This window comes from Pristis pectinata, chromosome 30 (genome assembly GCF_009764475.1).
Source record: "Pristis pectinata isolate sPriPec2 chromosome 30, sPriPec2.1.pri, whole genome shotgun sequence".
Classification (NCBI taxonomy): Eukaryota; Metazoa; Chordata; class Chondrichthyes; order Rhinopristiformes; family Pristidae; genus Pristis; species Pristis pectinata.
The window spans coordinates 7,978,725-8,004,162 of NC_067434.1; the positions used below are offsets into that span (position 1 = coordinate 7,978,725).

The following is a 25,438-nucleotide window of genomic DNA, read 5'->3' on the forward strand; positions in this document are numbered from 1 at the left end:
TCCCAGGCAACATGCTGGTGAATCTCCCCAGTGTTCCCTCCAGTGCAATCAAGTCCTTACTATAGTGTAGTGACCAGAAATGCACATGGTACTCCAGCTCTGAACTAAGTAATATTTTTATTAATCTGTGCCATAACCTCCCTGTTCTTATATTCTATGTATCAGTTAATGAAGTACACTGCCTTCACCTTATCTGTCTTGTGCTGCCACCTTCAGGGATTCTTCGACTTGTACACTGATGTCCCTCATTCCTCAATACTCCTCGGGGCTCTGCCATTCAATGAATCCTTATTAGGCTTCCCAAGGTGCATTACCTCGCACTTATACGGTTTAAATCCCATCTGCCATTGTTCTGCCCATTTTACCACCTGACCTATATCCTCCTGCAACCTAAAGCTATGTTCCTCACTATCAACACCACCATCAATTTTTGTGTCATCTGCAAACTTACTGATCATCTCTCCTACACTCATATCCACCTATCACCAAGATTTTGGATCCAATTTGCCGTCACACCTTGGATCCCACGGACACTGACATCTTGGATCAGTCTCCCGTATGGAGTGGTAAATTGGATTGGGTGGGTAATTGATGGTTGGCATGGATGCAGTGGGCCAAAGGACCTGTTTCTGTGCTGTGTGACACTGGCTCAATGAAAGAATGGAGGAGTGGGACCGATGGCATTTTTGTACAGTGAAACAGTATGGAATCAGCAGGTCGAATGACCATAGATGTTCTATGATGTGACTCTGAGACTCGCCTTCTGTATATTAACTTTTATTACATGGGTCTATAATATTGTTTGAAAAATTGAGCTTTGTTCGTCATGCTGGCATGCCATCTTCTAATATTTTTCAAGTCTTCCAATGTACTTTGACGAGCGGTAGTTACATGTAATAACTACTGACAGTATTCTACATATCCTTCTCCAAGAGTACAATTTCGTAGTTAACCATCATTTTGATACCTAATTATGGAATATCAGCATCTTTCTCCAGCCTTTGCTGTCCTTTGTTTCTCTATGGAATATCATATACATAGCATCTTTTGGGAGTTAAATCTCAGGATATGAACGGTGGATGTTTTTTGGGAAGGGTCCTATGTGCATAGTGCATGCAGGGTTTTAACAAAAGAAAAAGTGAAAGCAAGACTGTGCTGATTCAGAATCCCATCAGCAAAGAAAGAAAGAATGTGTATTTTTCAAGCCCACAGTTCACTATGAACTGACCATTCGTGATTGCCACTCTCCCAAACTTGTCTTACCTGAATCAAGAACATTTATCTTGCTGACCCAAGGCATCTGGAATTGAGCATTGAGGCTCTGAATGGGGTCCTACATAACAAACCTATGGCATTTACCAGCCAAATATGAGCCTCGGATAATTCCACAGTGCGTGGCTGGAACACAGAACTTGCACGCTTTTTAAGTAGTGCTGTAAAATCTTTTGCGTCAAGCTGACAGAGTAAATGGGGTTGAAGAGAAAATGCTTCATCTTCAAAGCTGCCTGTATAGTACTGTGCCAATGTGTTTGCTAGATTAAGTTGTCAAGTCTCATGTGGGGCTTATACTCATGACCTCTGACTGCCTCAGAACAACCCCCACCCCCCACATAGCTTCCTAATGTTTATGGTCAAGGGCATTGATTTGATATTTTTATGAAACACATTTCACAATCCCACGTTCTTAAAATAGAAGTATTTCACATACCATATTCGTGTAGTAAGCTCTTCATGGATAAAACTTCAGAACATGATTCCTAAATGGTGGTTAAAATTCTTTTGTTTATAAGTGGAATTAAATGTGTTCATGCTCTGTTTACTACCACCTTCTTAAGCAGTCTCTTGGGATTGAGGATAACTTGCTCGCACTGCAGTTCTGAGGCCAGTGCGGGACCACAGACTCTACCACTGACAGGGCAGGAGGCTCCTCTCAGGAAGGGTGGGTGAGTAGTTTGTGAAGTGACACTGCTTTCGATGTCCACATTGCCCCGACACAGTGAATCTAGATTCTCACTGGCCCCACAAGTGGTGGTCCCCTGCTTTGAGCAGTCATAGGCCGATGAGGATTTTGCACTGAAGTACTGTCATGTGTAAAATGTAGCAGGCAGTTTGCAGGCAACAATCTCCCATAAAGGACAATGTGGTAATGATCAAATAATCTGTTATTTTTGTGATGTTAGTTGAGGGATAAATATTGGTTAAAATACCAGGAGTCGTGCCCTGCCTCTCTTCAGAATAGCACCATGAAATCTTTTATGCCTACCTGAGAGGGCATGAAAGGATCTGGTTTAGTGGCCCATTCAGAAGACAGAAACTCCAGTAGTCTAGCACTCCCTTAGTTCTGCACGGAGGGGCAGACTAGATTTTTGTACTTGGATCTCTGGAGTGGGTCTTAAATCCACCACCCATTACCTTCAGACTCGGGACATGGATGCTGCTAACCTCTTGAGTTCCGCAGAGTCTTGCTTGCATCCAGCAGAGAAGGTGTAAATTAGCCATGTTAATATAAGACGGATATCACAGTAAGGACTATAAATTTATTTTCCTGAAGGACATTGTGCTGATTATGCTTTCATGGTCTAATAGCTTCAAATTTGCTTTTTGCTGATACCAGTTTTTTTTTCCACATTCCCTTTTACATTTAATTTATCAAATCTCATTGGGACACCTTTGAGATTGTATCCTCTGGTTTATCAGTCTGAAACTCTGGATCATTCATTCAGTAATGTAGTCATTCTGCTGCCAAACACTAGAAACTGCATTGGCCATTGATCTATCTAATGTTGTGCCAGAAAATCTAGGCTATGAAGTTTAAAACCACGTTCGTGCCTATTAATACACATCTCAAACCGGATGCTAATGGAGTTTTTAGTAACTGTGATTGGGGTTGAAGGTGAGCTCAGAATTCCAAATGCTTTTGTGGGGAAAAGGACTTAAGCAACTGATGCTTCCTTGGGGATCCGACTATACTACAGATGTTTTTTTGAAAGCCTTTAAAGCTTCCAGTCTGTTTTGATTGGATTTTATTGTCAAGTATATCTACTTCATTGGGTGAAAGAATCAAGAGAATGATCCAAGGAAGGGATTAGAAGTGGTGCGGGAAAAGGACTAGTCATGTGAAACTAGGGCTGTTCGTTTGTACCACAGTATAATGCGAGTCAAAGTAGGAGGTATCTTTTTTTAATGTCAGCAGTAATCCCCTACCTTAATCCCTCCCCCTTCCTCCCAATAGATAGGACAAGAAAATGAAGCATTTTACTCAATTAAAGCAAATTTGCAAACCTGAATTGATCAGGATTACTTCTAAGTGCTGATTGAATTCATTCAACATTAAACTGTTTATGGAGAAGCACTAATGAATAACCAAGTGTTTGTTAGCCCTACTTGAAGTTATTTAACTGTTTTGAAGGAGAAAGATGTCATCTATTTTGCTGTGATTGTAATTGCTTTCCTCCAGTGGATTTTACAGTTCAGCTGAGTGACCTCTTCTGGACATGATGAGCTTAGAGGGTTAATCTGAAAATCCTTTTAGCTGTGGATTCATGGAACCATTAACTGCAATTTCAGTTTGTGGTGATGTGCCTGTAGTTCAGATGGCCTGTGTCATTTATAGTTACTATTAGTTGTCTTAACATTTGCCAGTGATGTTAATCCTTCAAGTGGCAGATTTTTGTATGGCTAATTTCAAATGTGTTCAAGAAAAACAAAAATCTCATAAATCTCACAAAGTTGATATTCTGATTTGATGCATAAGCAAACGAAATGATTTATAAAAAGATTCAAACCATTGCCACCATTTTGTGATCAAGTGGCTTGCATTTTTTTAGGGCCTCATATCTGTACAATTCTCCATTAGGGTTACTTGCATCATCGTCCTTTCCATGCAAATAAAAAACTTTGAAAGCTTTTTCAGGTTGACATGCATTATTGATGCTCCATGATCAATGGCACTAGTGTAATGGAGCTGAAATATAGCACTGATATTTTCCACATCAAAGTCAAATCAGAGACAGACTGTGATTTAAATTACTGCAATTTCATTGAGTTGCTACATTGTTGTACACAATTTAGTTTAGTAGTAACGACTTGCATCTGCATTTTGCCATCAGTGGGGGTAAATTTTAACAACAAGCCATATGGTACTGGATGTTAGGGTACATTGGTGAAAAACACCTAAAAACGTAGATTTTGAGGAGCATCTTCAAGGGAGACTGTAGGGTAGAGAGACTGAAATGTTTAGGGAGATATTCCAGAGCCCTGTGGCTGGATAACTGAAGACATGATTGTTAATGGCGGGACAAGGGAAATTGGGAATGGACAAGGGGTTAGACTGGAGGAATTGTTTCCACTGTGTTTTCCTCCTTTGTGGATGAGCTTTATGTATAATAAAGTGAAAGATGATAGTACTGGATATCAAATGTTTCTCATTCATTCTATCTAGTTTCATGTCCAGCTCAGTTAAAACGGCCATTATTCATCCTCAACTACTCCCATTTCTGTAAGTCTCACATACTGTGTAAGTGGTGTTACATGTGTGTCAGGGTCATAGAGAGATAGAGTGCAGATATAGGCCCTTGTGCTCAGTGAATCTATGGTGATCATCAAGCACCTATTTTTACACTAATCCTTCCCCAACCAAGTTTATTCTCCCCACATTCACGTCAGCTCCCCATCTGCTCCCCACCCCCCCCCCGAAAAATCATGATTTTCTCTTCCTTCACACTGCCGAGGAGTTTCCCTAAGCTACAGTGCTCTAATTCCCAGAGAGCGTTGTTACTCTCTTTTTTATGTGCAACAGTTTTCTAATATTGAACTTTATTTTTAAAATAAAATCACCCAAAGTTAACATTGTGATCTGAATCCATGTGCTTTGATCACGTTAACAAGACTTTGGGCTGTCCTTCAACAAGAACGTCTACCTTAATTGCTTTCCTATTGCTCTTTTATCAAAATATGGTTGGTGCAGAAGCTTCTTAGTCACAAACAGTCTGTGAATAAAGCCAGGACCTCTCAACACTGCAGCTCATAAGATGCTAGTATATTCATGACCAATTGCCTACCACTAGTCTGTCCTTGTCCTGTTCTGAAGCACTGAGTGAACTTTTAAATGCAAACTAAAATGCTCATCTAATGTTTTGGCACCAGGCTCATGCTGGCACTTGTGGAAGGTAGAGGTATGAGCTAATTTTTTTTTGCATCTCTTGAGGTATGGTTGAACCAAAAAGGTTTGAACTACATCCAATGGCAAAATTCCTTTTCTGATTTTGAGAATTTAATTTCTTTCTCTTTCATTGAGTACATAACTGTTCCACTTGGGTATAACATTTAGCCAGTAACTCTAATTTCATTATTGTCTTCATCCTTTACCTTGTGAGATCCCTGAAGAAATTTACAGATATTTAAAATGGAGACCTTCTTCCACAACTATATACAAACTTAACTTGGCCACTGTTCATAGTTGAAAAGTTACATATAGAAAATGGCTGCCAATGAAGTTTGTGGGCTTTGACCATGTACCTTAATCCCTTTTCAAGAGATGCTGGATATCCTAGAGTGCCCCCAACATCTGTTGAGCATTGCATTGCAAATAAGATCTTTTAGAATCCATGCTACAGGTACAGTAATCTTGTGCATTTCTAGGTTAAGGTTTCTAGGTCTAGGTTTGAACAAAATTGAGTGTTTGTTTTTGCTTGGCACTTGTCACACCATAACAGTTTATCTGAACTATAATCTCTATGGAGCTTGCATGTTCTTCCTGTGACCTTAAGGGTTTTCCCGGGAATTTCTGGTTTCCTCCCACATCCCAAAGACAAACTGATTGTTAGGTTAATCAGCTACTATAAATTACCCCTAGTGTAGGTGGCTGGTAGGAGAATCAGTTGGCTGCATTGTGGGAGGGGTGTTAATGGGCATGTATGAGAGAATAGTTTGCAGTGGGGTAATGGGATTGCTCTGTAAACCAGCATAGACTTTCTGGGCTGAATGGCCAATGTCAAGAAAATATGAGAACAATAATGAACAGACAAATAAATCATAATTAGATTGTTGCATATTTGATAATTATGCCTACTTGCCTTTTTGCAAATCAAATCAGCAACACACATCATTGCCAAAAAGCCATAGTACTATCTCTAGTTGCCTTCAGTGGTAATATTTTACAGGTCATCTGCCCTTTGGGTGAAAATGTGTTAACGTTTTCCATATTCTTCAAATTTAACTTTTTAATTTAATATTACCTTGTGAGATGGAGGCTGGGGATGAACGATATCCTTTTTCTTCTGGAGCAGATGGCATGCCTGAGCTGGAACTTGCTCCTTTTTTGTGAACTGCAAATGATGCTGCCATGGACAGCTTCAAAAAGGGCAATTTGTTTTATTGAGGCAGGGAAATAGATTTTGTATGATAATACTGGCAAAATCTTTAATGTACCTATGTAGATTACTGTGATATAGTTCAAAGCTCAAGAGCTTTTAATGAAATCATCTGAGCTGTAGAGTGATTATAAAACTTGTAGAAAGAACAAGAAACCTTACTGCTATCATACATTGAGTAATTTGTCCCAGTTGGCCTTTATATGAAAGAAGAATTTGTTAAACTCTTCACTTTATACCTCTGCCTTCCTGACTGGCCTCCCACCTTCTGTAACTCTGTAAAATGATCTCACCTAAAACTACTCTGTCCTAATTCAGAACTTTATATTTATCTGCCATCCCTGTTCAAGCCAATGTTGGTTCCTGCTCTAACGGCACCTTAATTTTAAAATTTCCCTCCTTATTTTTTAAATTCCTGGATCATAGAATTGTTACAGTACAGGAGGAGGCTATTCAGCCCATCATGTCCATGCCATCTCTCTACAAGAGCAATCTCTAGTTCCATCCTGCCATCCCTTTCTCCATAGTGTGGTAATTTTTTTTCTCTACCAATTCCCTCTTGAAGGCCACAATGGAGCTTGATTCTAATACACTTGCAGGCAGAGTATTCCAAACTTCAATTGCATGCTGCATATAAAAAGTTTTCTTTGTACCACTCTTTCCCTATCTGTCCAGCCCTTTCTAACCATACAGCAGTCCCCACCCGCAACCCCTGAAAGCTTTCACCACTAGTCCAATTTTGTTTTCTTACACATTGCTGGTTTTAATCACCCAAATGTACCATCAGCTGTTTAACCCCTATGTTTTGGAATATCCAACCAAATCCATCTACATCTCCAAACCTATTTCTTTGACCAGGCTTTTGATCTTACGTCTTCATACCTCTTATGTGGTATTCTGTCAGTTTTTGCTTGATTATGCTGTTGCAAAGCATCTTGGCATATTTCAATGCATTATAAGTGTACACAGTGAAAATGGCCAAGCAACTGAATCTTTAAATTTTGTTCTTGCTGTTACCTGTGCTTAATACATAAATGCAATTCCATGAGTCTTTTCTGTGCTGTACCTCGCTGTGGTAATGCAGGGGTTAGCAGCTTTTGACTGGATAGCCTGATCTTGTATTTTAAGTAAAACTATTACGAATTTGAGGGATGTGCCTCTGATACCAAATGTCTGCTTTTGAAAATAAGACTCTTCGTTACTGTAGTTCTTGAAAACATAAATAATTTACGTTATCATCAGCAACACCAAACCTGAGAAATCAAACAATGATCTTGTCCTTATTTAAACCAGGCTCCTGTTCCTCTTGATTGAGATTCCTGTCCCTCCTTTGGTCTTGCAAAAGCTGCCAACCCTAGTGCTTCTGGAAAACAAGGATAACTTAAAGAGCTGCAATTCACTGGATTTCCAGAGGCATGGAGGGACCATATATTCCTGGCCATGATGACTTGAGTACTTTATGCAGTCCATACAGCTGAGCTATGTAGTTCTCTGATTTCTAAACTGCAGGAATTGTTTCTAAAGTTTTGAAAACCTGTTATATAACCTTAGAGTATCATTAGCTGAGGTAGGCACAGTAAACCAATATACTTTTAACATTTTTCATAAGTTTAAGTATACTTTGAACATGCATTTCATATTGTGAATACTTAATTATGAAAACTGAATTTTGAAGATCAATGAGTGGTTATACCTTTAAAAATGTAGGTAGACATCAGAATCTGAGCATTTAAAAAAAACTAATTTCTTATTATTGATTAGTGTCATTCAGCTCCCCTGTGAAAATTCTTTATCATTTACTTTAAGATTCCAGTGAATGCATTTTGTTTTGTATGTTAATGAAGCATTTTTGTGCTAATGCTCCAAACTACATTATGGAGAGATCATAAAACTTACTTACCCTATTAGTTTTTGTGCTGAGCTCAAAATCAGATGTACTCATTCTTGTGGCTAATCCATTTTGCCGGTCACTGTTCTGTGGAAGGTTTAGAAGTAATGTGATTGATGTTTCTGAGCATTAACTGTTCAGGAAGCTCTGTTTACTTTCAGAATTTATCTTTTGCGCAAGTGTTGCATGATTCAAAAAATAGTTGTATCTGTCACCTTTACACATCAAAGAAAGGGAAATATTTTCCACATACTCCACTAGATGAAATTATCTTTGTTTTAAAGTAAATAGATTTGGCATGAACTCAGAATAGTTAGGGTTCAAATTATTCAATTTTGACCATCATAAATTGAAAACCACCATTAAGGACTTACCTGGAAAGCTCTTCAGTTCTCATCAGTAAAAAGCTATGTCAGCAATAAATGTCAACCATCCAGAATTTATTTGGCAGTCATTTTGCTTTAAGAGTAACAGAAGTGGCCTTTAAAATGCTCATTGTCCCATCTTATTTATGTATGAGCTGGTCATTGCTGTAAAAGACTGGAAAACACAAACTTGGGTGGAAATGGAGCAAAAAACAAAATATGTTTATGGTTACTTGAAAAAAAAGGGTTGCTGAAGGTCTTAGTTAATTGTTAATACTAATTTTGATTTATTTGCACTTTATAGAGACAAAGTTATGCATATCTTGAATTATTGAATAACTGAAAGTACCTGAAGTTCTCTCAAACTAGTAAAAACAAAACATCCATGAACTGAACCAAAAATTCAAGTCCTCTGTACAGTCCAAGGCAAAAACATCAGCTGCTTAATTTATATGGTGTTTTAAACTTACAAAATATTCCGAGCTACTTCAGAACAATGTTGTCAAACAAAAATAGATAATGGACCATACAAAGATATTAAAGAAATTGACACGTTTGGTCATAAAGCTGAGTTAAAGATGAAATAAGAGAGTAATGGAATGTTACATAATCCAATTAGTATGCTGTTATTCAAATCTCGAAGGATGAGTTGTATTGATCTTTACCATTAGTTAGAGCTCGTTATGTTTATGCAGAAATAATCATAATCCAGATCTTTCTGCACAACTTTCTGAACAATTACTTGATAAAGTTGTTAGCCTCTTGTGGTAGCTGCTGTTTTGAACATGCTGTTTATGATCTTTCAGCTTCAAGACAACTACACTCCTCCGGCTCCTATTACAGCACCTGTTGTGAATTTCTCTGTGGATACGCAAAAGGCCCGATCCCAGGGCCTAACTTCTCAGGAAACCAGTCAGGGACCTCCAGGGGCACCAAAAGAGGGCAACTTTCAGGTGTGTTCTTCAGTGAAAGCATGTGGCTTTGTTTTTGCAGTTGTTTTATGCCTAGATTGTACTTATGGCATCATTTATTTGCTATTGGTAATGCTGAGGGGGCAAAGTACATTCTTACAGTCTGGCCCTGTTAAGAAGTTATGTGGGCGAAAAACATAAATGCTATATCTTGTGTTACGTTTTCAAAAGCCCATGCCGTCACAGGGAGAATGTTCAAATTCCACACAGATGGTACCCAAGTTCAGTATTGAACCCAAATCCGTGTCGATGCAAGACAGCGGCTCTACTAGCTCTGCTGCTCTGCCACCCAATTTAAACTTAAGATCCTATGTTATAAAATGAAAAATGAAATGGAAAAATAGTTGTTCAGCAAAAATAAACTATTGCAGCAAAATGTAATGTACTAGCAGATCTCCCCTAGCATTGTCTAAAGTAATTTAATGTCCACACTTGTTTGTACCAACAACAGCAATATATCCTGAATCAAAATACATTGTATAATGTAGATCAGTGAGCCTAAATAGAGTCCACAAAGAGATGAATATGGAGAACAATATGGACACATGGGATATTTTCCATTAATTTGCAAATTTATTAGGAAGATCAAAGCCACCATCTTTGGCCCTCCCTGGCCATTGCCCCAGAAAGAACAAGGAAGTTTGCAGCTTTAGTGTCCTTTGGACTTGGAGCTGAGCTTCCTCTCCATCTCAGAATACCTTATTTGCACCTCCAAAACATCATCCATCTCTGCTTCTGCCTTAATCTACTTCCTAATGAAACTTCAATCTATGTTTTTGTCACCTGCAGGCTTAACACTTACAATCCACTCATAGGTAGCCCCGAACTTCTATAAACTTCAGCTCAGCTTGTGTCTGATCCAAGTTTAAGTCTTTGCTAATCCATCAATCCTCTGTTGGCTCCCAGAGCTTCAAATTTAAAATTGTGTGTAAATCTTTTACCTCCTTAACCTCCTCCAGTTTTACTGTCCTTTCACCATCCTTACAACTTGAACCTCATCTTCCTCATACCCTTTACCCCACCTTTGTGGCTGTTGTTTGAGCTATCTTATCCTTGCATTCTAAAGTTGCCTCGCTAAATGCTCTACTTATGTGACCCTCTCCTCAAGACTTGTAAAACACACAATCCTAAAACAGTCATTCTTCCTTTGTCTTGGATATGGTTATGTTTGGTACTAAACAATTATACTATCCATATACTGGCATATATATAATATATAGATTAAAAAGGGTAACACACAATAGTAAAGCGCTGTTGATCAGATATTGTGAAAAGGCATGTGGAGGCTGTACTTTCCTGAGGCTAGTCATCTTTATTGTGTAAGTATTTTTTTTCTTTACAAAAATTGAGAGTTTTCCAAATTTGCTCACTGGCCTATGGAGGTTGAGGGATGGCCAGCCTTGGGAGGAGGGGCATAGCAAAGAATCCTGTTATTTTAGTTTCTTCAGGTTGGTTTCAGATCCTTTCATTTTACAGCAGTTTGACCCAGAATGTGTAGGCTTTACTTAGTGGCCCTTCCAGAACAAATAATTTGTAAGGCAATCTTCTTTCCTTTGGTGACTCAGCTAACCTGCAATTTACCTGATTTGTGGTAAAATTTGAGCTTAGCCACCTGAGGGGTGGTCAAGCAACATAACCGTGAGACCACTGCATCCTCGTCGATGTCGGAAATAAAAACAGGACAAAACTGACAAGTGTGGCCACCGGTTGGAAAGATTTTGTGGACGGAACATGTTGTATTGTTGAGATTTTTACATATAATTTGAGCTTCCATTAGTGCCATCTTTTATCTAAATTTAATTTATGCTAAAACCTTTATGCTGATGCCAGAGAGCACTTCTACAGCCAATTTATTCCATGAATGTCACAGCCTGTCTCTACCTGTGTACCTTTCCACTGAGCTGAGTACAAGTGTGCTGGGCTTTACTGTAGACTGCAGTTGGGTGTGGGATGCATATCCTGCTTTACATATGCTATATTCCTCTATCCCCTTTGGTTCTGTATTAGTGACCTAAATGGTGACTTGCTGTGCTGCTTCACTTCCAGCCACTACAACAGCTGCCCACAGAGAAGATCATGAAAAAGCAAATTCCAGAAGAGCACATGATATTGAAGACCACGTTTGATGGGCTGGTACAACGATGCCTTTTAGCTGCTGCTGACCCTGTACGTCACTGTTTGAGCAATAATCCTGTTATTGAAATAAGTAGATTATAGTGCATGCCTTTGTTATTATAAAAATGATATGTATGTGTTTTTGTATATAATGTAATATGTGGGTTTTTGTGTGTATGTATGATGGGAACGTGGTGACTGCAAACTTCTGACACTAAAGTTACTGAAATTACCACGGAAAAATAGGTGTATAAGATGGGAAATTTAGGTTATTCAGTACTTTAATTGCTAAAATTGATGGATTGCATTAGCCCCAATTATCCAGAGTTGAAAACTGTTGAAGAATTCTTTATGCACCATCGAAAATATATCTCAGGAATTAGAACTGAAAAGTTTGTATTCTTTTTATATTCCCTTACCCATCTTTCAACCACACTGTAAAAAAAATCCTGAGGTTTCTTTCGCATTCAGCTTTTATCTCAAAAGAAGACTTCTTTTTCAAAATGATAATCCTTCAAATAATTCGTAGAGGAAATTAAGTTGTCAAGGATGTGCCACTGCTCTCCACAGCTAGGGAAGTTCTAATGTTCCATGCTATTGCAGTAGTGCACCAGTGGAAGGTGATTTTCAGCCTTGGGACAGATTTCCATGTTTTGTTTCAATGTGAACATTGAGGGAACCTGCCCTGCTACAATAGCTGTTCTAAGTACAGTGTTCTTGGTCCTTTGCCACTTGGGATTATTATAAGCAGAAGGAAATTGCAGCCTGAAACATCTGACCTTCATATCTCAAGGCATCAGGCTCCAGAGTTCAATTTGCCTACTGGTGCATTAATTCCATGTGCTAAGAAAAACTGAGAAATCACACTTCTCAACTCTCAGCCCAATTAGAGCAGTTTTGTGCTGATGATTTGTCCCATTGGAGAGTCCCCATCAATAGTATCCTAATGCTCACTACAAATTCCTGCAACCATGTAAATTGTCAGCCATAAGAATCTCATACAGAGCTTCTCTGGTGTAGATTTTCCACACATTACTAATTTCAAATGTTAACATAAATGAACAGATTGGACACAACATTTAAGTACGATGACTTTTGAATAAAGAAATTTGTTCTGGGTTTTAATGTGCACATCTCATCGCAGCTCTCAGTTGGTGTGAACTGAGGCTTCCCCTTTCTGGGTGGTAGGGGTGCCCCACGACTCATTGGATTAAGTGCTGAACAGTCTGACTCAAGATTGGAGCCTTGTGCTTAATCCGGATTATTTTGAGAAACCACACTGAACATTAGTGGTTCACTGGTGATTTTCTGCATTTGGACGATGATTTTATCAGACATAAATTCTGATTAGGATTTAATTGTGCTCAGCTGAAGCAAATCAGCTGTTTGTCATTATGTTCCTGTTAATGGAGAGGGGTGGGAACAAAGGGAGTAACGTAAAACATGGCTAAACTCTATGCATACCTTGTTCTTGACATATTGACCTGTATATCCTGGGGTATCTGACCATATAGTAGCAATTGTAGCCAGCTGTAGGCTGAGTGTTCCTCCAATATTAATGTATTTACCCCCTGACATTCTAGTTGAGGTGCATTTTAGACCTTTGATGGGACAACTAGGTCATTGTTATAATTGTGGTATAAACGTGGAGAAACTATTCCTGGAAATAACATTGATACCACACATGCTTTCACTTATTTTCTGCAGTCAGTTCCCTTAATTTAGGATTGAATATACTGCTGATACAGTTTATTTACTGTCCCAAAATAAATAACTGCATTAGTTTGAAGTTATGCAATGGTTTGAAGACAAGCCATCAATAAAAACAGAAAATCTTAACAGAAACTTAGCACCAGTGTAGGTGGTCTGGCTTCCCCATACTGACTGTGGAAACCATGACAGTAACTAAACTTTGTGCTTGTCTGATGTTTTGGTCCATTGTTATGAGCACCATCTTCCAAACATCAAAGCTTCCATCTTACAGTGCACAAAATCTTGATGAGCAAAAAAAACCCTACTCCACCTCGCGTGTCCCAGAAACTGCATTGCCTTGTGTATCATAATGTATAAACAATGCACTTCAGCCAGAAGCCATGCAATCATCTTCTGACCAAGCTGCCATCACTTGATTTTACTATGTTTGTACCTGCCTAATTATTTCTAATAGCATTGTCTTCACTGTAGCTGGATCATTGCCCCACTCTTTTCATCAACTCTGGTATGCCAGAACTATTCTACTTACCCATTTTTTTTTGTATCATTAGCGTTTTCCAGTCACTTTTCATCCTCAATTACAGTGTTGTTGATGTCTGAATGTATTTATGAACTTTTCTTTGGCTACCACATCCTTTCATCCTCTTGCAATGAAGTTGCTAAGTTTCAGCAAATTGATCTTCATGCCTTTCAGTAGGATACAAAAAATTACATATTAATTGCTTAAAGGCAATTTCTATATCAAGCTAATCTAAGCAAGTACTGAAGTCTTTAACCACCAACAACATTCTTTGTCCAATGACATTGTTGGTCTCGCTATCTCCATCTGCATGGAAGTCTCACATCACCATTGCAAAATATGTCTCCAGAAACTTAGTTTAATCTTTTGCATCCAGTATTGCTATTTCCCAATATAACTTCTAAATGCCTAAGATATCTGTCTTTCATTTCTAGACAGGAGTTTAAATAAATCTTTTTGATAGGCAATTCTTCTAAATTCGTTTCTCCGTACACCACCACCCCTCTCCATCTTCTAATACCTGCAGTCTCCAGTCAAATATGGTCAGCAGTTTCCGAATGTCTTTTTTAAACTCCCAAGTGTGTTCTTGTACAGTCTTCATTCTTCCTACAGTCCAACTAATTTCAAATAAAGTCTAATTGCATGGTCATCTACTCAGCATTTTTTTTGTAGAAGTTCCATATTTTTGAATTCCTTTATAACCTGACTTTCTCCTAAACATACAAAAGGAAATAAAAAATGCTGGAAGTACTCAGCTAATCAGACAGCATTTGTGGAGATGCAGAGTTAACTTTTCAGGTGAAGGATCATTAATCTGAAATGTTAACTGTTTCTCTCTCCAAAGATGCTGTTCGACCTGAGTGTTCCCAGCATTTTCTGTTTTTTCAGATTTCCAGCATCTTCAGTAGTTTGCTTTTGGACCATTGTTAAAACCCAAGCCTATCATCACTCAGTCACTTCCTCATTTACCTTTTTTCTCCCCTGTTCTTTTCAGACGTGGTAATAGGCTTCTTGCACCTTATCCTGGCATCTTCGTTTCACATAATGAAACGTTTAACCCAATGTAGTCGTGTCACAAGGCTGTATGAATAGTACCACCTAGGGTATCCTGTAACCAAAAGAATCAATAGTAACCAAAGAAATGTGTGTATCAAAGAGTGCATTGTTTTGCATGTGTTTACAATGCAAGAGGCAAAGTGTAAAAATGCATTATGCACAATCTTAAATTATTCTTGGCAAAGGCTTGAATAGACAGGGCTCCAGTGAACCTATTTCCATTTCAAACCACATTAATTCAATGAATTCTGAATTATTCTACAGCAAACTAAGAGGAAGCTGGATGATGCAGCAAAGCGACTGGATTATCTCTATGATAAACTGAGAGAGCAGACTGTAAGTGTGAATAGTTTTAACATAAACTAATGGTAAATGTATATGTTTCTGCAGAAGTTCCACAATATGATGGTACGTGATTTCAGAATGTGATGCATGGGATTTCATATTTTAAAGCAAGTGAGCTGTGAAAAAAAATGCTTTTCCATAAATATTGCCAGACTCTTTGTTTAAGTTGGTTACCCATATGTAAGAGAGATGGAAACGAAAGGAGCTGAGGATAAATGTTTATCCTGTTCTAGATGCTCCTAGTCAAGAGATTCTTTTGTAACAAATAGTTATTCAGGAATATTTCTGAGATTAATTCTTGGTGGTGGGTAGATGGAATGAGGGAGAAAGATGTTTGAAAGCTGTGACCCAAGAGTTCATAATGTGCTTTTATATAGTACAGGTGATTTATAATGTTGATAGTAGATTGGTGGATGCAAATGACTGGAGATGGTGTAATGATTGCAATTAGCTCAGCAGGGCAAGCAATACCTGTTGACAGAAAAAGGTTAAAAGACACCTGAATCATTAAAATCTCCACAGTTGCTGCCTGGCCTTCTGAGTGTTTCCAGGCATTTCTATTTCAGATATCCAGTACCTGTAGTATTTTGGAGAGATGAGACTGCAGATGCTGGAATCTGGAGCAACAAACAAGATGCTGGAGGAACTCAGTGGGTCAGGCAGCATCTGCAGAGAGAAATGGACAGTCGACATTTCGGGTGAAAACCCTTCATCTGGACTGAAAAATAGAGGGGAGATAGCCAGTATGAAAAGGTGAGAGGAAGGGGTGGAGTGAGACCTGGCAAGCGCTAGGTTGTTGGTGGGGGAGGTGGGAATGGGGATGGTGGGTGAAGGAGTGATTGGCAGATGGAGGAGAGAAGAGTGGAATAGTGACAGAGGCTGGGAGGTGATGGGTGGAGGCAACAAAGGGCTGCAGTTGATGGAATGGCCAATGGAGTTTAGTGATTTATGATGGGTACAGTCCCACCTCAGTTATTTGGTTCCATGCTCCACCTTTCGCTCCTATCAGATTCCATTACCTGCAGCCCTTTGTTGCCTCCACCTATCACCTCCCAGCCTCTGTCGCTATTTCCACTCTTCCCTCCTCCATCTGCTAATCACCCCTCCTCACCTGGATCCACCTATCTCTTGCACCTCCCCTTCCCCTCACCTCGTTATACTGGCCATTTCCACCTCTATCTTTCAGTCCAGATGAAGGGGCTGAGGAGAGCAAGAAGGGGACGTGAAAAGGCTTTGGCGAGTAGGGTTAAGGAGGATCCCAAGGTTTTTTTCACGTACGTGAAGAGCAGAAGGATGACGAGAGTAAAGGTAGGGCCGATTAGAGACAAAGGTGGGAAGTTGTGCCTGGAAGCTATGGAAGTGGGGGAGGTTCTCAATGAATACTTCTCTTCAGTATTCACCAAAGAGAGGGGCCTTGATGACATTGAGGATGGTGTTGGTAAGGTTAATGTTCTAGAGCATGTAGATATCAAGAGAGGATGTGTTGGAGCTGTTAGAAAATATTAGGACAGATAAGTCCCCGGGGCCTGACGGAATATTCCCCAAGCTGCTCCGCAAGGTGAGGGAGGAGATTGCTGAACCGTTGGCTAGGATCTTTGAGTCCTAGTTGTCCACGGGAATGGTACCGGAAGGTTGGAGCATGGCAAATGTTGTCCCCTTATTCAAAAAAGGTAGTAGGGATAGTCCAGGGAATTACAGACCAGTGAGCCTTACATCTGTGGTGGGCAAGCTGTTGGAAAGGATTCTAAGAGATAGGATCTATGAGCATTTAGAGAATCATGGACTGATCAGGGACAGCCAGCATGGCTTTGTGAAGGGAAGATCATGTCTCATAAGCTTGATAGGGTTCTTTGAGGAGGTGACCAGGAAGACTGATGAGGGTAGTGCAGTAGATGTGGTCTACATGGATTTTAGTAAGGCGTCTGACAAGGTTCCACATGGTAGGCTTCTTCAGAAGGTCAGAGGGCAAGGGATCCAGGGAGGCTTGGCCGTGTGGATTCGGAATTGGCTAGCCTGTAGAAAACAGAGGGTTGTGGTGAAGGGAGTGCCTTCAGATTGGAGGGCTGTGACTAGTGGTGTCCCACAAGGATCGGTTCTGGGACCTCTACTTTTCGTGATATTTATTAATGACTTGGATGAGGGGGTAGAAGGGTGGGTTAGCAAGTTTGCAGACGACACAAAGGTCGGTGGTGTTTTGGATAGTGTGGAGGACTGTCAAAGCTTGCACAGGGATACTGATGGGATGCAGAGCTGGGCTGAGAAGTGGCAGATGGAGTCCAATCCGGAGAAGTGTGAGAACACTTTGGAAGGACAAACTCCAAGGCAGAGTACAAGGTTAATGGCAGGATTCTGGGTAGTGTGGAGGAGCAGAGGGATCTGGGGGTTCATATCCACAGATCACTGAAAGTTGCCTCACAGGTGGACAGGGTAGTTAAGAAAGTTTATGGGATGTTAGCTTTCATAAATCGTGGGATCGAGTTTAAGAGCCGTGAGGTAATGATGCAGCTCTACAAAACTCTAGTTAGACCACACTTGGAGTACTGTGTCCAGTTCTGGTCGCCTCATTATAGGAAGGATGTGGAAGCGTTGGGAAGGGTGCAGAAGAGACTTATCAGGATGCTGCCTGGATTGGAGAGTATGGATTATGAGGAGAGACTAAGGGAGCTAGGGCTTTACTCTTTGGAGAGAAGGAGGATGAGAGGAGACATGATAGAGGTGTACAAAATATTAAGAGGAATAAATAGAGTGGACAGCCAGCACCTCTTTCCAAGGGCACCAATGCTTAATACAAGAGGGCATGGCTTTAAAGTAATGGGTGGAAAGTTCAAGGGAGATATCAGAAGGAGGTTTTTCACCCCGAGAGTGGTTGGGGCATGGAATGCGCTGCCTGGGGTGGTGGTGGAGGCTGATACATTGGTCAAGTTCAAGAGATTGTTAGATAAGCATATGGAGGAATTTTAAAATAGGGGGATATGTGGGAGGAAGGGGTTAGATGGTATTAGGTGTGGTTTAAAGGTCGGCACAACATGATGGGCCGAAGGGCCTGAATTGTGTTGTATTGTCCTATGGTTCTATGGAAATGTCGACTGTCCATTTCCCTCCATGATGCTGCCTGACCCACTGAATTTCTCAGACATCTCTGTTTGTTCCTGTGGTATTCTGTTCTTTGTAAAGAGTTATCCTGCCGTCCTTTCATACTTGGAAGCCAGTTGGGGAATGTAATAATTGTTCTAAGAATTCTTGGTCCACAACATATAGCCACTGATAATTAAACTGAATAATCAACCTCGCTCTGATCAGAAGGGGTATCTGATGTAGGAAATAGTATGTTAAACTGGCTCAGGTGAGATAAAGAAATGTGCAACAGTGTAGAATGCCCTACTGTGAATCTGCTTAATCTATTTTTCACTGAATGCAAAGTTTGTAAAAATACTATCTTGCCAAACATGACTTTTTTTTCCCCTTTTAATCATAACTTTTAACCTCTCAGAGAAAAAAAAGCTGCTTGTGAGTGGCATGAGTCATACATGTGAAATCTAGACTAGAAAATAAACATGCAGATAACTCAACCTATTCTTTTCATTTGTGACAGCGTTTAATTTTGAATTATGATTTTCTTCAGCTATGGCTATTATGCTCCCATTCTCTCCTGAAACCCATTGGTCCTGAGGTTATGGCTACTTGGATATTCTCTGGTGCATCACCGAAATATCAGCCTGGATAGTAAATGTTAGCAGGCAGTTCAACCATAGAAAAGCCCAGTCAAACCCCATCCTGCCCTTCCTAACACAGCATTCACATGCAGTGGATAGATGAGTGGGTAGAATGTGTCAAGAACTATCCTCCTCCCTGCTACACCCCATTCCAACCCCTGTACCACAAAAGTAGTTATGAATAGACCATCATCACCATTCTGCTAATGCAGAATAGACCAAAAACTGAACACACTGAATGAACTAATTAAGTTATAACAGATTGAATAGTGCAAGATACCAAAACCATTTTTTTCATTCATTCTTTGGTGTACTCGTGCATATGTCTATGCACATAAAAGGGTTACCCTTAATCATAACAATGGTCATTTTACACTTAACAGCTTATATAATTGGGATTAAAAATTAAGATCATTGACCAATTTGGTGCACTTTAAATAGGAGATTAATAAACTCTGGGCTGAAGAACCACATAGATTTAAAAAAGCCCACATTGTTGGAGCATTTGTGTTTGTGATTCCATTGTAATTCCACTAAATATTCTGTATCTGAGATCTGAAGCTCATTCAGTATTTCTCTCTGTCCGGTTATGGTTGAAGACGAGAAGTGCTGCAGTTTGTGTTGAAGGTGTGTGTATGTCCATTTTGTGAATGAAATGTGTGGAAAAACAGTGTGTGCTGTAATACTATTCACAAAACCATTGCTAATCTTTCTGTTTTCTGACACCCAGCTCTCTCCACACATTTTAAGTGGACTACATGAAATTGTGCGGAACATCGAGGGGCGCAATTACCAGCAAGCGCTGGCTGTTCACACACACGTTGTGAGTAGCAGCAATTTCAGTGAGATCTCTGCATTCATGCCAGTTCTAAAAGTTGTTGTGACAATTGCCAACAAGCTCAACATCTGAAAAAGCTGCCAACCGCAGGGTTTCACACTTGAGGATGAGGATACTTGGATTTTTGAATTGTTTGCTTTTTCTTTTCTTCAGTGTTTTGATTCATTGAATACGAAGAAAGTGTTAACGTTTGCGGTATTTAGCGAAGCCTATCTTTGAAAGTTCAGCTTTTCTGTGAAATGCATCACACAAATAGTGCATCACTTGTAAATGCACTCAACTGGGTTGAATCTGGTTCATTTCTAACATTAAGAACTCAGAAGAAAATCTAATCAACACCCATTGACAGGGTCCAGGCAGCAAGCTTCTGATTTGTATTCGCCTTGTGAAAGGCATAAGCTACTTTTTTCCCGAAGGTCAATTAGGTAGTCACAAGATATCTGTATAGACTTTTGAGTTAAGGTTCACCATTGTTCTCCCCTGCAGCCACTGATATCCCACAAATAGCTAGAATATGCCTAGAAGCTATGGTGTATTGGTTAAATATTGCTCTTTTATACCCTCAATTGGAGCAACTGACTTGGAAATACACCATTAAAAAGGTTGGTTTCATCCAAGATCCACAGCTATGATTATTCAATCAGCCATATAGGTAATGGGAAGTAGGATGAACTTCCTCTCAATGACGGGCACAACCCAAGGTTATAACAAAACATTTCACTGGGAGATAGGATGACATAGAGGACAAATTTGAAAGCTTTATATATATATATAATCTGGAAAAGCTTTGAGCAAAATACAAGGACACTTTTTTTTTAAACAAAAAGCATTAACTTTTTGTATTCAGTAAACTTTATACTACATTGTGGATTTACATCAGCTGATAGGTTGAAACTAGTGCCACATTATACTGGTAGAACTCAGCCTCACCACTGTCGTGATGGTGGCTTTGGTATGTTGGATTTCAGGGATCATTGTGCTATTGTTAATGCAGATATTTGGCTTCAATTATGGAACCCTAAAAATGGCACTACAGTGATAAGCAGAGTCTTTTTAAGAAAATGCATATTCTGTGGAATATTTTTCAAATGCCAGGACACTTTGTGGTCATATTCTTTGCACTCCTAATTGGCAACATGCAATGAAAGATTGGACTCTATTGCCTATTGTTGTCCCAAATAACCTCAAGGAATTCAACAATAGACAAAATAGCCATCAAGTAGGCATGTGAAAACATTCTGGTTATTTCTGTGACAACAGTGTAAGCAGCTTTTTTTAAATTGCACAAGGAATCCAGTTATTGTGTTTCAAATGCGTAAATGCTGCCTTGTCTGCACAAATATTTATGACATTGCCACAATAGCATATTTTTTCATTCAATATTGTGAATATGGAAAAAATAAAGTTTTTTCCAAATGAAGTCTTGAATTGAAATTTTCTGCTGTGCTTACCTTCTACAGCTGTTCCCCGCTATTCACTCAGTTATGAACCTTGTACCTTAATATAGTACTGTGTGCATTTCTGGTCACCACACTATAAGAAGGATGTCCTCACGTTGGAAAGGGTACAAAGGAGATTCATCGGGATGTTGCCTGGGATGGATGGTTTCAGTTATGAGGAAGGATTGGGTAGGCTGGGTTTATTTTCCCTGGAGCGGAGGAGGCTGAGAGGTGACCTGATAGAGGTGTATAAAATTATGAGGGGGATAGATAGTAAAAATCTTCTTCCCTCGGTGGGTGTGTCTAAAACAAGAGACATAGATATAAAGTCAGAGGTAGATTTAGAGGGAATCTAAGGGGTAGTTTGTCCACATAGAGAGTGGCTAGAATGTGGATGGACTGCCTGAGGAAGCAATGAGGCAGGTACTCTCACTGCATCCAAGTATCTAGAGAAGCACATGAATTGCCAAGGCATAGAAAGCTACAGATCAAATGCGGGTAAATGAGATCAGGGTAGAAAAGTACGATGATCAGCGTGAGCATGGTGGGCCAAGGGGCCTGTTTCTGTGCTGTATGACTCTGACTCTATCTCTAGCTAAGCTAAAAAGTGAAATTTGAAGAATACAGTGGGTCCTTTGAGGTTTTCACATCGGACAGATTAGATTAAGAATCCTGTAACGAAAGCAGAAAATACTGAAATAGTGAGCAAATAAGGGCCAGCTTGAGTAATGGAGTAGATCAGGTAGAAGAACTAAATATGGATGAGTACCTTGGGAATCGTAAACATGAGATTAAATATCCAATGAGAGAAAAAAAATGCCTTGGTTCAAAATCTGGAACACCAGTTTGAACTGGGCAGTATTTACAAAGATAGAGAGTTGAGCTAGCTGACCAAGGTTGGGAGGAGAAATTGGTCACAGGACAAACAAGGAACAGATGTTATGCATAGGAAATCAATCAAGGAAAACACACTTTCAGGAAATCATTGATTATTCGAGATCAAAAGTCAATCAAAATGGGAGAGAGTTTCTAGCTATGAGAATATTAATAGAAAAATTAAAATGTGATTAAAAATTAGCTTAAGAAAATGGTAAATCAATAATAAAGATCCATGAAATGAAGTGGTTCAAGTATTTCACTAAAAGGAATGATTAAACTTGAGGTGAGACCACAGAGAATTGGTGGACTGCCCATTAGTAGATAAGGAAAATGGCCAAGACATTTTAATACTTTGAATTGATCTTGACCAGTGAAGATATCTGAAAGGCTGGAAACCCTGGGGTTGAAAATGAGATGGATGACGAAGGTAAAAGAACATTTTAGATGAAGTATTTTTTAAAAAAAGAGACAAAGTACATTATATAATTCTGAGGTAGGAGCTTTGTAACGCCCCAGAAGAACCTATTTCTGTGCTGTATAGCTCTGTGAATCTCAATTCTATTTCAGTGCTTTGTGTGTTGGAGTGCAGGTAAGTGGCCAACTTCTTACCCAATTTTTAAAAGTTAGATTGCATGCCAGGCAAAAAGATAGTGTCATTAAAGCTAGATAAAGCAAAGAAATGTTAATAGGCGGCACGGTAGCATAGCGGTTAGCACGACGCTATTACAGCACCAGCGATTGGGTTTCGATTCCCGTCGCTGTCTGTAAGAAGTTTGTACGTTCTCCCCATGTCTGCGTGGGTTTCCTCCGGGTGCTCCGGTTTCCTCCCACATTCCAAAGACGTACGGGTAGGTTAATTTGGGTTTTAAATGGGTGGCGTGGACTCGTTGGGCCGGGAGGGCCTGTTTCCACACTGTAAATAAAATTTAATTTTAAAAAAATTAAAGGGGACAATCTTGACTTTCTTAAAAATAAAATAATAAACCTCAACACTTTTAAAAATATATAAAAGTAGAAGTACATTGAATGTAATAGGGCATCAGGAAAATGCTGATTTGATGCCACTTGGGAGATTACACTTAAAAATACGTGTGAGAAATGAGAGGACAGCAAATTAAAGGAAAGGAGTTAAAGGGATATGGGAAGAGAGTGAGTCGATGTAATTAGAACAATTTGTTCATGTGCTCAATATACACTGACGTGGGATGTTTGGGTCAAAATGACAATTTCTGCCTTGTAAATGATGTCTTTTCCCTATTTTTACTAGGGACTGTATGATCCTATTGCAGCATTAATCAGAATGGAAAATATAGTGTGTTAAAATATACAATATTAATTTGATGCTATACTTTTTATGTAGAGGTAAACATGCTAAAGCAAAAATACTTATCTAGTGTCCAATACAATTTTAAAAATGTCTATCTATAATATCCATTACAATATCTACTATTTTGGAAGAGCAGGAGTAGGTCACCAGTCCCTCAAGCCTGCCCTGCTATTCAATATGAGTATGGCTGATCTCCCCCAGGCCTCAACTCTTCTTCTGTGCCAGTTCCCCACAGCCTTCAATTTCCCTGATCTTTCAAAATTTTATCCAACCCCATTTTAAAGACTGCTGTTGATCCAGTCTCCACAACTCCATGGGGTGGAGAATTTCAGACACTCACTGCCTTCTGTGAGAAAATATTCCATGCACCTCAGTTTTAAATGACTTGCTCCTTATCTTGACCCTCAGTCCAGATTCTCCCACCAGTGAAAATATCTCAGCATCCACCCTGTCATGACCCCTTAGCATCTTGTATCTTTCAGTAAGGTCATTCCTCTTTCTTCTAAACTCCCAAGAATACAGACCCGAACTGTTTAGCCTCTCTTGATAGGACAGTTCTCTCATTTCCAGAAATTAGCTTGGTGATCTCCTTTGGACTACCTCCACTGCTATTATATCCTTGGGTAAGGGAACCAAAACTGTTCTCCAGATGTGGCCTCACCAACACCCTGTGCATTTGTAGCAAAACATCCCTATTTCTAAACTCCAACCCATTTGCAATAATGGCCAATATGCTATTTACCTTCTTAACTACTTGCTGTACCTGCCTACTAACTCTTGTGATTCATGCACAAAAACACCTAGATCCCTCTGTACTTCACTACTTTGTAGTCTCATCACTTATAATCTGCCTTTAGATTCCCCTTACTGACATGCGTGACTTCATATGTTGCCACCTTAAACTCCATATGCCAAGCAGTTACCCAGTCATTCAGTCTATCTGTATCCTCTTGCAGGCACAATATTCACATCACGACTTGCCCTTCCACCTATTTTCCTGTCAATGGCAAATTTGGATATATTGCATTCTGTCCCCTCCTCCAGGCCATTGATATAAATAGTAAATAACTGAGCGTCATGAACTGATTCCTGGGCTACTCCACTGGCTAAATCCATCCAACCTGAACAAGACTCATGTAATGGAACATGGAGCAGTACAGTACTAGAACAGGCCCTTTGGCCCATCATGTCTGCGCCAGCCATGATGCCAATCTGACCAATCCCATCTGCCTGCACGTGATCCATATCCCTCTATTCCCTGCCTGTTCATGTGTCTATCTAAATGTCTCCTAAACATTGCTATCTATGTTTTTTTGCTTCCACCACCTCTCCAGGCAGCGCATTCCAGGCACCCACCACTCTCTGTATGTAAAACAAAATTGTCTTGCATGCCTTAAATTTTTCCCATCTCACCTTAAACCTATGCCCTCTCGTATTTGACATTTCCACCCTGGGGAAACACTCTATCTCTCCTGTCTGTGCCTCTCATCATTTTATATGCTTCTGTCAGGTTGTCCCTCAGCCTCTGATGCTTCAGCAAAAACAATCCAAGATTCTCCAACTTCTACTTTTAGCTAATACTCTCCAATTCAGTCAACACCTCTTGAACCTCTTCTGTACCTTCTTCAAAGCCAAAACATCCTGAAATGTGACAACCAGAACTGCACGCGATACTCCAAATGTGGCCTAGCCATAGTCTTATCCAGCTGCAACACAGCTTCCCAACTTTAAACTCATGGCTTGAACTATGAAGGCAAGCATGCTGTATGCCACCTTTACCATCTTAATCACTCATGTTGCCACTTTCAGGGAGGTATGGACTTGCACCCTAAGATCCCTCTGCACATCAATGCTCCTAAGGGCCCTGCCATTTACTGTATACTTTCCTCTTACATTTG

General features: G+C 39.7%; 1 protein-coding gene across 1 annotated transcript in view; it reads left to right on the top strand.

Moving 5' to 3' along the window:
* Nucleotides 1-21,315, top strand: part of sec31b (SEC31 homolog B, COPII coat complex component) — an 80,636-nt gene extending 59,321 nt beyond the window's left edge. Inside the window, exons 23-26 of the mRNA XM_052041587.1 lie at nt 9,431-9,577; nt 11,642-11,761; nt 15,264-15,335; nt 19,788-21,315. Coding sequence (XP_051897547.1) covers nt 9,431-9,577; nt 11,642-11,761; nt 15,264-15,335; nt 19,788-19,967 — 519 coding nt within the window. The 3' untranslated portion in view covers nt 19,968-21,315. The remainder of the gene's footprint in view (nt 1-9,430; nt 9,578-11,641; nt 11,762-15,263; nt 15,336-19,787) is intronic.
* The last annotated feature ends 4,123 nt before the right edge of the window (nt 21,316-25,438 follow it).